Source organism: Chiloscyllium punctatum, chromosome 3, assembly GCF_047496795.1.
Source record: "Chiloscyllium punctatum isolate Juve2018m chromosome 3, sChiPun1.3, whole genome shotgun sequence".
NCBI lineage: Eukaryota > Metazoa > Chordata > Chondrichthyes > Orectolobiformes > Hemiscylliidae > Chiloscyllium > Chiloscyllium punctatum.
The window spans coordinates 145646882-145659350 of NC_092741.1; the positions used below are offsets into that span (position 1 = coordinate 145646882).

The following is a 12469-nucleotide window of genomic DNA, read 5'->3' on the forward strand; positions in this document are numbered from 1 at the left end:
ACACTTAATTCTATTTCACTGCAACCTCTCCTAACACCTCTGTTGCAACACATCACCTTTGGCAGTTCCTATTCCAGCAGCCTTCTTCAAGGTTCCTATTTTTGCTTCTAAATCACTGCATGGTGCCATGAGCACAATAATCCTTCCAGATTTACATGCTCCTCCAATTCTGGCCTCTTCTGTATGTCTGATGTTCTACGCTCCACCACATGCAGTGGGTTTCTACCTTCCCAAAGTGCTTTCTCCATTTCTCCTTTCTTTGATAAGACAATCCACAAAACTTATCATTCTGAGGTTTTGGTCACCTGCCCTGACATTGCCATATGAGGCATGGTGTCAAATTTTGATTCATTCTCTTGCTGGGATTCGAAATATCTTCTGTTAAAGATGTTTTATAAAGTGAGTTGTTGTTCTATTAAGAATTAAGACATTTGTTTGTCACTTTATAGTCTGTAATGTACTGTTTACTATGCAGCTTCATTTCAGATGTGCTAATTGATTTTAATAATGAAAACTCAACGCTTCCCCCTGATATCTCAAGAAAAAGAATTGCTCAACTTAATTCAGTAATTCTACTTCAGTACACCATACATTGGAAGGGACCAAGACGATCAGAAGTTGATGAATGCAAGACAAATGAACACTCTGCTAACAACCTACACTGACAAATTGAGCTCTAGTGGATTTTAATAACAAACTTGCTGCAAAGACTCACAGTGAAATCCTCTGCTGCAGAGTCCTGAAAATGAACGCAGACTCATTGATCAAATTCTTTCAAGTTGGAGAACTAGAAGCAACAAATTAGAACTCTACTTCACACTTGTAGAGACAAAGGGGCTCCCATAGTAGGCATCATAAAATTGAAAACTGTGAACACAACAATATTGATACCAAGCAATACATTACCTTGCTCTGGGAGAAGGGAAGAGACATACTGATTTAAGAACTGAACACAAAGAGTCATGATTTAACTAATACTACCTATGAAGTTTCAAGAATGTCAAGTAATATCTGATATCAGAGTAGTGTGTGACCATGAATTAATGAACTAAAGCCTGAGCAACAGACTATTATTTGGGATATCACAAAAAAGAGAGAGTGGAGTATGCCTTAGCAAAACCCAAATCTTAATAAACTTAAATCGTTAGGATCCCTGAACACTATTGCTGCCATTGCTTTTCTGCTCAGAACAGAGAGAAAAAAGGAAAAACTTTCTAAATGAAGTTATTGCTTATCTTGAGCATAAAAACAAATCTATCAAGCATTACTGATTGGCAGGAAGACTTCATACTTGGATCACTACAGAAAATTCAGAGGAAATTCTATGCCAAGATTGGGAAAAGTAACTTTATTATTAATATTCATGAATCTAAAGACAGTTGTCAATGTGAAATAGTTGGATGAGCTCAGCCATGAAATTAACAAAAAATCTCCACTTCATTAGCAGTACAAGGGGGTTACTGAGACAGAGGGCAAACTGTTGAAATAGGATTCTGAGCCATGATTCACTTTTGTGACATCCCACATAAGACAGATGATATGAGGGGCTCAAACGTTGGTGAAGAAGCTTTCAGGCATAAAAGAATCCAACACAATTCTGAAATGACTGCAGATAACATGAAAACCACACTGGTGCGGCTATATATGAAAAGGTGATGGAAAAATGTGGACTTTCAAAAGAAGTATTCACTAAAAGGTAAGCTTAAAATGATTGATTATTTGTTAAATGAACAGAATTTAATTGAGAAAGGATCAAATACTTAACAGCTAATCTTGATTGAAATCAGATGGCAAGCTAAGAAGTTTAAGGCTAGAAGATATGAGTACTTCAAAATGTTGCAAGATTAATTTTTTTTATCTTTAGTAAAGCTAAAGGGCTAGGCAAGATTTGCTGTACTTTTGAAGGGCAAGAGGAGATAAGGAAGCCACAACAGAGAGAGTTGCTTTATCAAGCCATACAGATGATAGGAAAAAACAAAAGATACAGCTAACTGCTTTGTTGTAATTACAGCAAGTAATAGAAAAAAACAGTGATTTTAAGTTTGAGAAGAAGAAACAGATCAAAGAAAGCATTAACTAAGAATTAGCCCCTCAATCTCTCAAAGCAGAAGAATGAATCATCCAGAGTGTCAAATTATAGTACTAAGGTTTTAAGTGTCTCTATTTGTGATTCAATGTCACAAAAGTCAATTACTTTGAAAACCTTTCAGTCTCAATTGAGACTTCTTGGTAATGAGAGAATCAAAACCTGTACAATGGTATAAAATTTATTTGAAAATCTCTTTGCCAAAGTAACAAACATCTATTTTGTCAAGTATTATTAACTAGTCAAACGAAAATGGAAAAAAAAGAGAAAAACTGAATCTAAAGGATTTTGCATATAGCTGAGCCTGACAAAGATTCCAATCCCAAATGTTCCAATGACCAAACATTCTCTCAAGTGCATCAGAAAAGCAGGCACTGCTGACACGAATACAGAATTTACTCAGGCTGAGTCAACTGATCTGGTGTAGAGTTTGGTGTGACAGGCGGCCATGAACACTTAAATATATCCTGCCCAAATGAACAATGAATCAAATGAAACAGACACGTCTCAATTAATTAAAAGCCCACTTGAACTTGATTTTTAGCTTGCTGCCTTTAGAAACTACCAAGAACAAAGACAACGCAACTTTTTTCATGAAGGTGAGACAGACATGTGATAATGGAATTATTACTGCTTGGCAAGGCTTACACAGGCAAATCCTAATACAGGAACTAACCTCTGATGGGTTTCAAACCCAAGTTCTTGCACATAAGAGTGTAAAAAGGTTCAAAGGTGGAAGGTGCTGATATGATCATGGATTATTTGAATTTTAGTTTCATATCACAATATTCTGACCAGTGAGGCTTCAATGCAAAAGTCCATTGCTAACAGTACGGTAGCTGGCTGTAAGTGGCCTATACATGATATTTTGCATTTCATTATATAATTAAGGTTTTATTTACACAAAAAAATTCAAAGGTAGAAATGCCAGGTAACATTCTGATGACACAGTGTCAGGTAATGACCATACCCAAGAAGGGCCACCTTCTTGTGACATGCAGTGAAATTGCTGTTATTGTAGCTTCTGCCATAATCATGTGGGGACTGGAAACTAAGGTCATCACTCACCAAAAGCTGCCACATGAATACAGGGTAAAGGAGGCGGTGGATGCAGTGAACTTTGCAACAAGTGACTCACCATCTGACGCCAAACATTCTCCATCACCTCTAGTGCATAGCTCGGATACATAATAGAATACTCTCCTTTTGTCTGCATGTTCCAACTCCAACAACATTCAAAAAGTGCAACATCATCCAGATCAAAATTGCTCTCTTGAATAGTGCCTGATCTATCCCTTAAACTTTCACTCCCTCCATCACTTCTGCACCATTGACAATCTTACCAAGTTGAAAATGTGTTGCTGGAAAGGCATAGCAGGTCAGACAGCATCCAAGGAGCAGGAGAATCGACATTTCGGGCATGAGCCTCATTCCGGAAGAAGGGCTCATGCCCGAAACGTTGATTCTCCTGCTCCTCGGATGCTGCCTGACCTGCTGCGCTTTTCCAGCAACACATTTTCAGCTCTGAGCCCCAGCATCTGCAGTCCTCACTTTCTCCTATCTTACCAAGTTTTCTTCTGCAGAATCTCCCAATCTTTTGACTTATATGATCAAGAAGGGCAAGGGCAACAGACACATGGAAACATAGTGCCCTGGCTTGGAAATGCATTGTTATTCAAAGTTATCAAGTCAAGATTTGAAAATTCCATTCTTAACATTGTTGGCTTGATATTTTCTAATCAACCTGTTTAGAAATGTTACGACACACATCTAAAGCAGGTGGGACTTGAACCCTGGCCTCTTGGCTCATAGGTAGGGTCGTTACCATTGCACCACAAGACCCTTTAATATCACTGGCTACATTCCTTTGCTGTATGAATTGCAGGGTATTCAAGAATACCTAAATTGGAAGGGGACTAATATACTGGCAGGGAAATTTACAAGAGCTGCTCAGGAGGATTTAAAGTAGCGGGGGAAGACTGGGATATCATAGCAATTACAGAATCATGGCTCAGGGATGGGTAGGTGGGCAGGACTGGCAGCTTAGTGCTCCAGGATACAAAAGCTACAGGAAGGATAGGAAGGGAGGCAAGAGAGGAGGGGTGGGGGGTGGGAGGGGGTGGCATTTTTGATACGGGTTAGCATTACAGCTGTACTGAGGGAGGATATTCCCAGAAATACATCCAGGGAAGTTATTTGGATGGAACTGAGAAATAAGAAAGGGATGATCACCTTATTGAGATTGTATTATAGATCCCCTAATAGTCAGAAGGAAATTGAGAAACAAACTTGTAAGGAGATCTCAGCTATCTTTAAGAATAATAGGATGGTTATGGTAGGGGATTTTAACTTTCCAAACATCGACTGGGACTGCTATAGTGTTAAAGGTTTAGATGGAGAGGAATTTGCTTAGTGTGTACAAGAACATTTTCTGATTCAGTATGTGGATGTACCTACTAGAGAAGGTGCAAAACTTGACCGACTCTTGGGAAATAAGGCAGGGCAGGTGACTGAGGTGTCAGTGGGGGAGCACTTTGGGGCCAGCGACCATAATTCTATTCATTTTAAAATAGCGATGGAAAAGGATAGACCAGATCTAAAAGTTGAAGTTCTAAATTGGAGAAATGTCGATTTTGATGTCTTCGGCAAGAACTTTCAAAAGCTGATTGGGGCAGATGTTCGCAGGTAAAGGGACGGCTGGAAAATGGGAAGCCTTCAGAAATTAGATGAGATAACGAGAGTCCAGAGAAAGTATATTCCTGTCAGGGTGAAAGGGAAGGCTGGTAGATATAGGGAATGCTGGATGACTAAGGAAATTGAGGGTTTGGTTAAGAAAAAGAAGGAAGCATATGTAATGTATAGACAGGATAGATCGAGTGAATCCTCAGAAGAGTATCAAGGAAGTAGGAGTATACTTAAGAGGGAAATCAGGAGGGCAAAATGGGGACATGAGATAGTTTTGGTAAATAGAATTAAGAAGTATCTAAAAGGGTTTTTACAAATACATTCAGGACAAAAGGGTAACGAGGGAGAGAATAGTGCCCCTCAAAGATCAGCAAGGCGGCCTTTGTGTGGAGCCGCAGAAAATGGGGGAGATACTAAATGAGTATTTTGCATCAGTATTTACTGTGGAAAAGGATACGGAAGATATAGACTGTAGAGAAATAGATGGTGACATCTTGCAAAATGTCCATATTACAGATGTCTTGAAACAGGTAAGGTGGATAAATCCCAAGGACCTGATCAGGTGTACCCTAGAACTCTGCGGGAAACTCGAGAAGTGATTGCTAGGCCTCTTGCTGAGATTTTTGTATCATCGATAGTCACAGGTGAAGTGCTGGAAGACTGGAGGTTGGCTAACATTGTGCCACAGTTTAAGAAGAGCGGTAAAGACAAGCCAGGGAACTATAGACCAGTGAGCCTGACGTGAGCCGGTGGGCAAATTGTTGGAGGGAATCCTGAGGGACAGGATGTACATGTATTTGGAAAGGCAAGGACAGATTAGGGATAATCAACATGGCTTTGTACGGGGGAAATCATATCTCACAAACTTGATTAAGTTTTTTGAGGAAGTAACAAAGAGGATTGATGAGGGCAGACCGGTAGATGTGATCTATATGGACTTCAGTAAGGTGTTCAACAAAGTTCCCCATGAGAGACTGATTAGCAAGGTTAGATGTCAGAATACAGGGAGAACTAGCCATTTGGATACAGAACTGGCTCAAAGGATGGTGGTGGAGGGTTGTTTTTCAGACTGGAGGCCTGTGACCAGTGGAGTGTCTCAAGGATCGGGCTGGGTCCTCTATTTTTTGTCATTTACATAAATGATTTGGTTTCGAGCAGAAGAGGCACAGTTAGTAAGTTTGCAGATGACACCAAAATTGGAGGTACAGTGGACAGTGAAGAGGGTTACCTCAGACTACAACAGGATCTTGATCAGATGGGCCAATGGGTTGAGAAGTGGCAGATGGAGTATAATTCAGATAAATGCGAGGTACTGCATTTTGGGAAAGCAAATCTTAGCAGAACCTATACACTTAATGGTAAGGTCCTAGGGAGTATTGCTGAGCAAAGAGACCTTGGAGTGCAGGTTCATAGCTCCTTGAAAGTGGAGTCACAGGTAGGTAAGATAGTGAAGGCGGCATTTGGTATGCTTTCTTTTATTGGTCAGAGTATGAGTACAGGAGTTGGGAGGTCATGTTGCGGCTGTACAGGACACTGATTAGGCCACTGTTGGAATATTGCATGCAATTCTGGTCTCCTTCCTATCAGAAAGATGTTGTGAAACTTGAAAGGGTTCAGAAAAGATTTACAAGGATATTACCGGGGTTGGAGGATTTGAGCTATAGGGAAAGGCTGAACAGGCTGGGGCTGTTTTCCCTGGAGCGTTGGAGGCTGAGGTGTGACCTTATCGAGGTTTACAAAATCATATGGGGTGTGGATAGGATAAATAGACAAAGTCTTTTCCCTGGGGTCAGGAGGTCCAGAACTAGAGGGCATAGGTTTAGGGTGAGAGGGGAAAGATATAAAAGAGACCTACGGGGCAACCTTTTCACACAGAGAATGATACGTGCATGGAATGAGCTGCCAGAGGAAGTGGTGGAGGCTGGTACAATCACAACTTTTAAAAGGCATCTGGATGGGTATATGAATAGGAAGGGTTTGGAAGGATATGGGCCGGGTGCTGGCAGGTGGGACTAGATTGGGTTGGGTGGTCTGGTCGGTATGGATGGGTTGGACCGAAGGGTCTGTTTCCATGCTGTACATCTCTATGACTTAGTTGGTTGGTCAGGTCACTCAGCTGGTTAGAGCTTGGTGCTAATAATGCCAAGGTCGTGGGTTCAATCCCCACACTGAGTGTCGGGCTGAGGTGTGTCAGCCAGTGAGGTTTGCAGTGCCGTGTCAGGGCTGGTGATTGCTTTTGTGGGCGGCACGGTGGCTGAGTGGTTAGCACCGCTGCTTCACAGCACCAGGGACCCGGGTTCAATTCCTGCCTCTGAGTGGAGTTTGCACATTCCCCCCGTGTCTGCGTAGGTTTCCTCTGGGTGTTCTGGCTTCCTCCCGCAGTCCAAAGATGTGCGGATTAAGTGAATTCGCCATGCTAAATTGCCCATAGTGCTAGGTGGATTAGTCGGGGTAAATAAAGGAGGTGGGTTTCTCTTCGGAGGGTTGGTGTGGACTTGTTGGGCCGAAGGGCCTGTTTCCACACTGTAGATATCTAAACAGTATCTAGACTCTAATTCAGCTCACCATCACCCTCTAAGGTACAATTAGGAATGTCCAGCAAAGGTCAATCTTACCAGCAATGTTCACATGGCTTGGATAGGAAAAGAATATTGTATGAAAGCTGTTGTTCTAACTTCAACAAACATGTTAAAAGTGTTGTATCTCCATAAACCTTCTCGTTCTTTGGAATACTGTTCATGGACAATTATAAAGTACCAAGCAAAACAAACTGGCCAAAAAGAGAAGGCAAAATATTGTTTGAAACACCTTTTATTCACCATGTTGTCTTGTGTATGCTGAGGAGATGTAGTACTAGAAGGAACATTTCTCATATTATAACAAAAACATTTGGAAAAAAAATTACAAACATCCAATTGTTGGCAGTGATGGCAGGTTCAGAAAATTATTTTTATGAGCAATTAAATCACAAGTCATTTGCTTGTTGAGTTCATGTAAGTATTATCATGTGGCTAATATCAAAGTGCAAAGAGTTTTCCTAGTCTCCTGAAAAATATTAATCTTTCAACTAGCACGACAAAAAATGACATGGTTTTACACAACTTGGCAGCTGTGTGTTCCATAATAACAAGACAATAAATCAAATGTAATTAGCTGCCTGTGGGATGCTGATTTTACAAGTACAAGATTTTTTCTTTTCCTTTACTACCTTAAAAGGAGAATTGATCAGCCCTTGACTACAGCTTTTGAGTTCATTCGCTCTAATTCTTGAGCTAGCGTATTTTATCCAAGACATGTTCCTTAAAATCATCCTCCTACTATCTTTGACACTACATCAATACAGTCAACTATCTATCCTCAATGCAGGTTAGGATGATAAAATGGTCACTCCGCCAGATAAAGAAAGAAGCTCAAGCTGAAGTTTGTGAAATTCTATAATTTCTCAATGGCATTTAACCCTACTACAGGAAGGAGATTATTAAATTTGAGAGGGTACAGAAAGGATTTACCAGGCCATTACCAGGAATAGAAGGTTTGAGTTATAAGGAGAGGCTGGATAGGCTGCAACATCTTTTCACTGGATTGTAGGAGGTTGAGGGGTGACCTTATAGAGGTTTATAAAATCACAAGGACATGGATAGGGTGAGTAGCAGAAGTATTTGCCCTCGGGTCAGGGAGTTGAAAACTAGAGGGGCTTTAATTATAAGAGGAGAGGAGTGAGATTTAAAAGAAGCTTTTTTGCGGGGGGGTGGGGGGGGGGGCGGTGGTTTATACATGGAATGAACTGCCAGAGGAAGTGGTAGGTGGAGGTACAGTTGCAATATTTTAAAGATATTTGGACTTGTACATGAACAGGAAAGGTTAGAGGTATATGAGCCAAATGCAGGCAAGTGAGACTAGTTTAGTTTGGGAAGCTTGGTCAGTGTGGACAACAGTCCGTTTCCATGCTATATAAATCCACAACTTCGCCAACTAGTTACATACCCTCTCTATTCTGTAAGAAACAGAGAGAAATAAAGTAGAATAAAAGAAAGAGGAGGAAAGAAACAGATGATAACAGATGATGTGAGTGAAACAGATGTAACAACATAAATCAAATTATACTGATTAAGCAATAATTTATAAAAATGTAGAGGATCTTTAAAAATTAATTCTCAGCTCAGTTTTATGATTGTCACCTATTATTGACGAATGTAAATTCCTATCTTCAAATGGGCATAGTAAAACTCAAGCTTCTATTTTCAGAATCATTTGTTAGTCCTAGCATCGATAATTTGAGTAATATAATTACACTATTGCATGACTTTCTTTCAGCAAGTTGCAAAATTACCTCTAAAATTACATTGCAAACACCCACAAAAAGATTTTTTCAATAGAAAACCTATTTTTAGCAATTACACCACTTACCCGGAATATCCATTAGTCCTGTCGGCAGTGTTATTTATAATGTTAAAACCTGTCTCAATCATATTAACTTCAACGCCCAGCAGTGAAGCTCCATTTTCACACTGTACCTGAGCACCTGTCTGCACATTATTACAAATCAATAGTACCGAGGTGCAGAATATGTGCAGCAAATAAAAGCCAATTTAACAAGCTTCATAAATCTAGCTTTCTTATTCCTAATCAATTGTCAACATCCAGGTTCATCTGTGCCTGAGTTGCCTCTTAACTCCTCCCAAGGTCATAAGAAACATGAAATAGGAATAGGCCATTAAGAATGCTCCATTCTTTTACAAGATCATGGCTGACATAATTGTGGCTGTAACTTCACTTTGCCACCTACCCCCTCATAACTGGAGACTCTCCTGTAGATCAAGAATCCACCCAACTCCAGCTGGAATATATTCAATAACTGAACATCTATTGCTCTTAGAAGAAATGAATTCTAGAGACTGACAACCATCCAAGGTATGAATTTCTTTTTTCAACTTTGTCTTAAATGGGAAGCCTCTTATTTTCAAATGATGTCCCCAAGTTTGAGATTCCCTTACAAGGAGGGATATCCTCTCGGCATCTATCCTGTCAAGGTTCCTGAGAATACTTTATTTCAATAAGATAATCTTTGATTCATCCTAAATCCAATTAGCACCGGCCCAAGTTGCTCAACTTTCCTTCATAAGATAACCTCTTCATCCTATGAATAATAAACCTCAGCGCTGGAGAGAAAGCGACTGTAAAGTATATTTTTCCACCAAGCCCAGAGGAACTTGGATTTTCCATTTTTTTGTTATGAACTGTAATATCACTTCTCCAGTACAGCAGTACCTAAATGCTCATAACAAGACTGAATTTTATTCCAGTGTACCCCATCAGGAAATAATGTTATTAGTTTAGTCTAAAGCAAAATTCTCAGCAGGATAGGTGGAAAGAAGGGTGTTATTCAATCTCATACAGGATAGAAAATCTCACTAGATTATGTATATTCGAGGCAGGCAACATGTGCCAGTTGAGGGTACAGCCAAAGACCACCCTGTAGAGTGGCAGATCATTCACACACTTTATTGCTTTCTTGAAGATTTTTTTTTACATTTGGAAGGACACCTTATTGTGTTGAGTCACCCTCCCAGCACTTAGCATGAACTGCAACCAAGTGTTGCCATGAAGCTAGAAGACCTCTGATGAATTCTTCTGCATGAAGGGCTAGCTACCTCTGTCATTTGACAGAAAAGTCACCTCCATGCCAACGAAGAGATCGACCACTGAGCTTTGATGTAAAAACAAGTTCACTCGTATTTCCTGCCTCCTTGGCAAAAATTCAACTCTAGTGCTTAGCATTGCTTTTTCCTTCTTGGAAAATTCTTAATCTTAATTTAGTTTGGGGTAAATTATGTGAACGTAATTAAAGTTAACACTTAATTTGTTGGGGGCTTTGGAACTATTAGGATGTGCATACAGCCTTTGGGGGTTATGTGGCTCACTTAGACAAAAGGTTTGACTTATTGCATGCTACACCACATTCATTTTTCTGTATAAGAGGTACTATCTTCCATGCAATCACCTACCTGGAAGTTTATTGCAGAAGAAGGTGGTGGTGATAACATGACTGACACTTCATGCTGAACATTTTTTAAACTGATACCAACATTTTAGTTCATTTGTAGCAGCTCTTCTGGCATCAGCAGCACAAAACGAACCTTAGCAACTCTCATGGCACAACACCAAGTTATAATGACATTATACAAACATTGGTTTTCTTAAAAACCAAAAGAACTGCGGATGCTATAAATCAGAAACAAAATCAGAAGTTGCTGGAAAAGCTCAGCAGGTCTGGCAGCATCCGTGAAGAGGAATCAAAGTTAACGTTTCGGGGCCAGTGACCCTTCCTCAGCACAGGTTCTGAAGGGTCACCGGAGCCGAAATGTTAACTTTGGATTTCTCTTCACAGATGCTGCCAGACCTGCTGAGCTTTTCCAGAAACTTCTGGACTGGTCTTCACATTTGTGTTTCAAAACAAAAACACAAATAAATATATCTGTAAAAATAAATTACCTGGCCAAATCCATGCAATTGTCAGTTAAGGTGGCTGATGAGTTAAAATATTCTCTCGCTGCAGTTAGAACCAATTCAATACTTTTCTCATAGTTGACCTTGGACTGTATCTTGCTTCTGGAAGTAGCACTAATGGGAGGATCAACAGATACACTATTACAGTGCATCATTTGCCCAGCCAAACGGATATTCTCCAAACGATTAGAACATAGTAGGCTCTCGGTGAATATCTAAAAATTGAAATATCTGGTCACATTCAGAGTTCTGGTTCCAAGAATGACAGATCCATAAATTTATGCTCTTAACCTTAAAACATATAGGGACTCTTTTTTTGACAGTATTGTAGTGGTAGCAATATGGTTACAAAGCAATCAAGTTAATATTAAGGTTAATGCCCTTTTGTTCCAAACCGGTTACTCCAAAGAATCCACCCCAGTCTTCAATTCATTGTCTATTTATAAATCTAAAATAATCTATTTGACACCCATGATAATGGACAATTGGCAGCAACACCTTATTGAAATCATACTTATAAATAATGCTGAGAATTTCAAATTAGGTGACTTATTAAGGAAAGTGGAATGCATTCCCAACTTTGCACAACAGGCAGCTCACTTTCACTGCCCACTCCAGACAAGTGGAAATGGCAACTACTTACGTTAAATCTGAAAATCCATTGTCAATTGCTACACGAAATATTGCAGTCAGGTTAAATATTTATGTAACCACCAAAAATATTTAGAAGCTTAATATCTTCAAAGTGATTTTTTTGCCAGCCAAGGTGAATGGGATGCTGTTCAAAGGCTGCATTGTCTGGGATGGTGCTGAGTTTTATTTCAGTGCTATGGGAACCTCACTCATCCATGCAAGTACAGTGAATTCCATCACACTCCCAGTTTGTCTCTTTATATGCTACAGTATTAATTCATAGCATTGAAGAAGGGCTTATGCCCGAAACGTCGATTCTCCTTCTCCTTTGATGCTGCCTTACCTGCCGCGCTTTTCCAGCAACACATTTTTAAGCTCTGATCTCCAGCATCTGCAGTCCTCACTTTCTCCTATTTATGTGGCTAGTCCAGTTAGGTTTCTGGTAATTGGTAACCCCAGGATATTGATGGTGAGTGATTCAACAATAGTATTGCAGTGGAATGTCGAGGAGAAATGCTTCCACTTTCTATTATGGCAGATGATCATTGCCTAACATTT

The 12469-nt window shown here is 39.9% G+C and overlaps 1 protein-coding gene across 3 annotated transcripts in view; it reads right to left on the reverse strand.

Moving 5' to 3' along the window:
• nbas (NBAS subunit of NRZ tethering complex) overlaps window positions 1–12469 on the reverse strand; it is a 248990-nt gene that overhangs the window by 129091 nt on the left and 107430 nt on the right. For all 3 annotated transcript variants that reach the window (XM_072561955.1, XM_072561957.1, XM_072561954.1), the window contains exon 30: window positions 11264–11493. In XM_072561955.1, the coding sequence (XP_072418056.1) occupies window positions 11264–11493 (230 nt within the window). The remainder of the gene's footprint in view (window positions 1–11263; window positions 11494–12469) is intronic.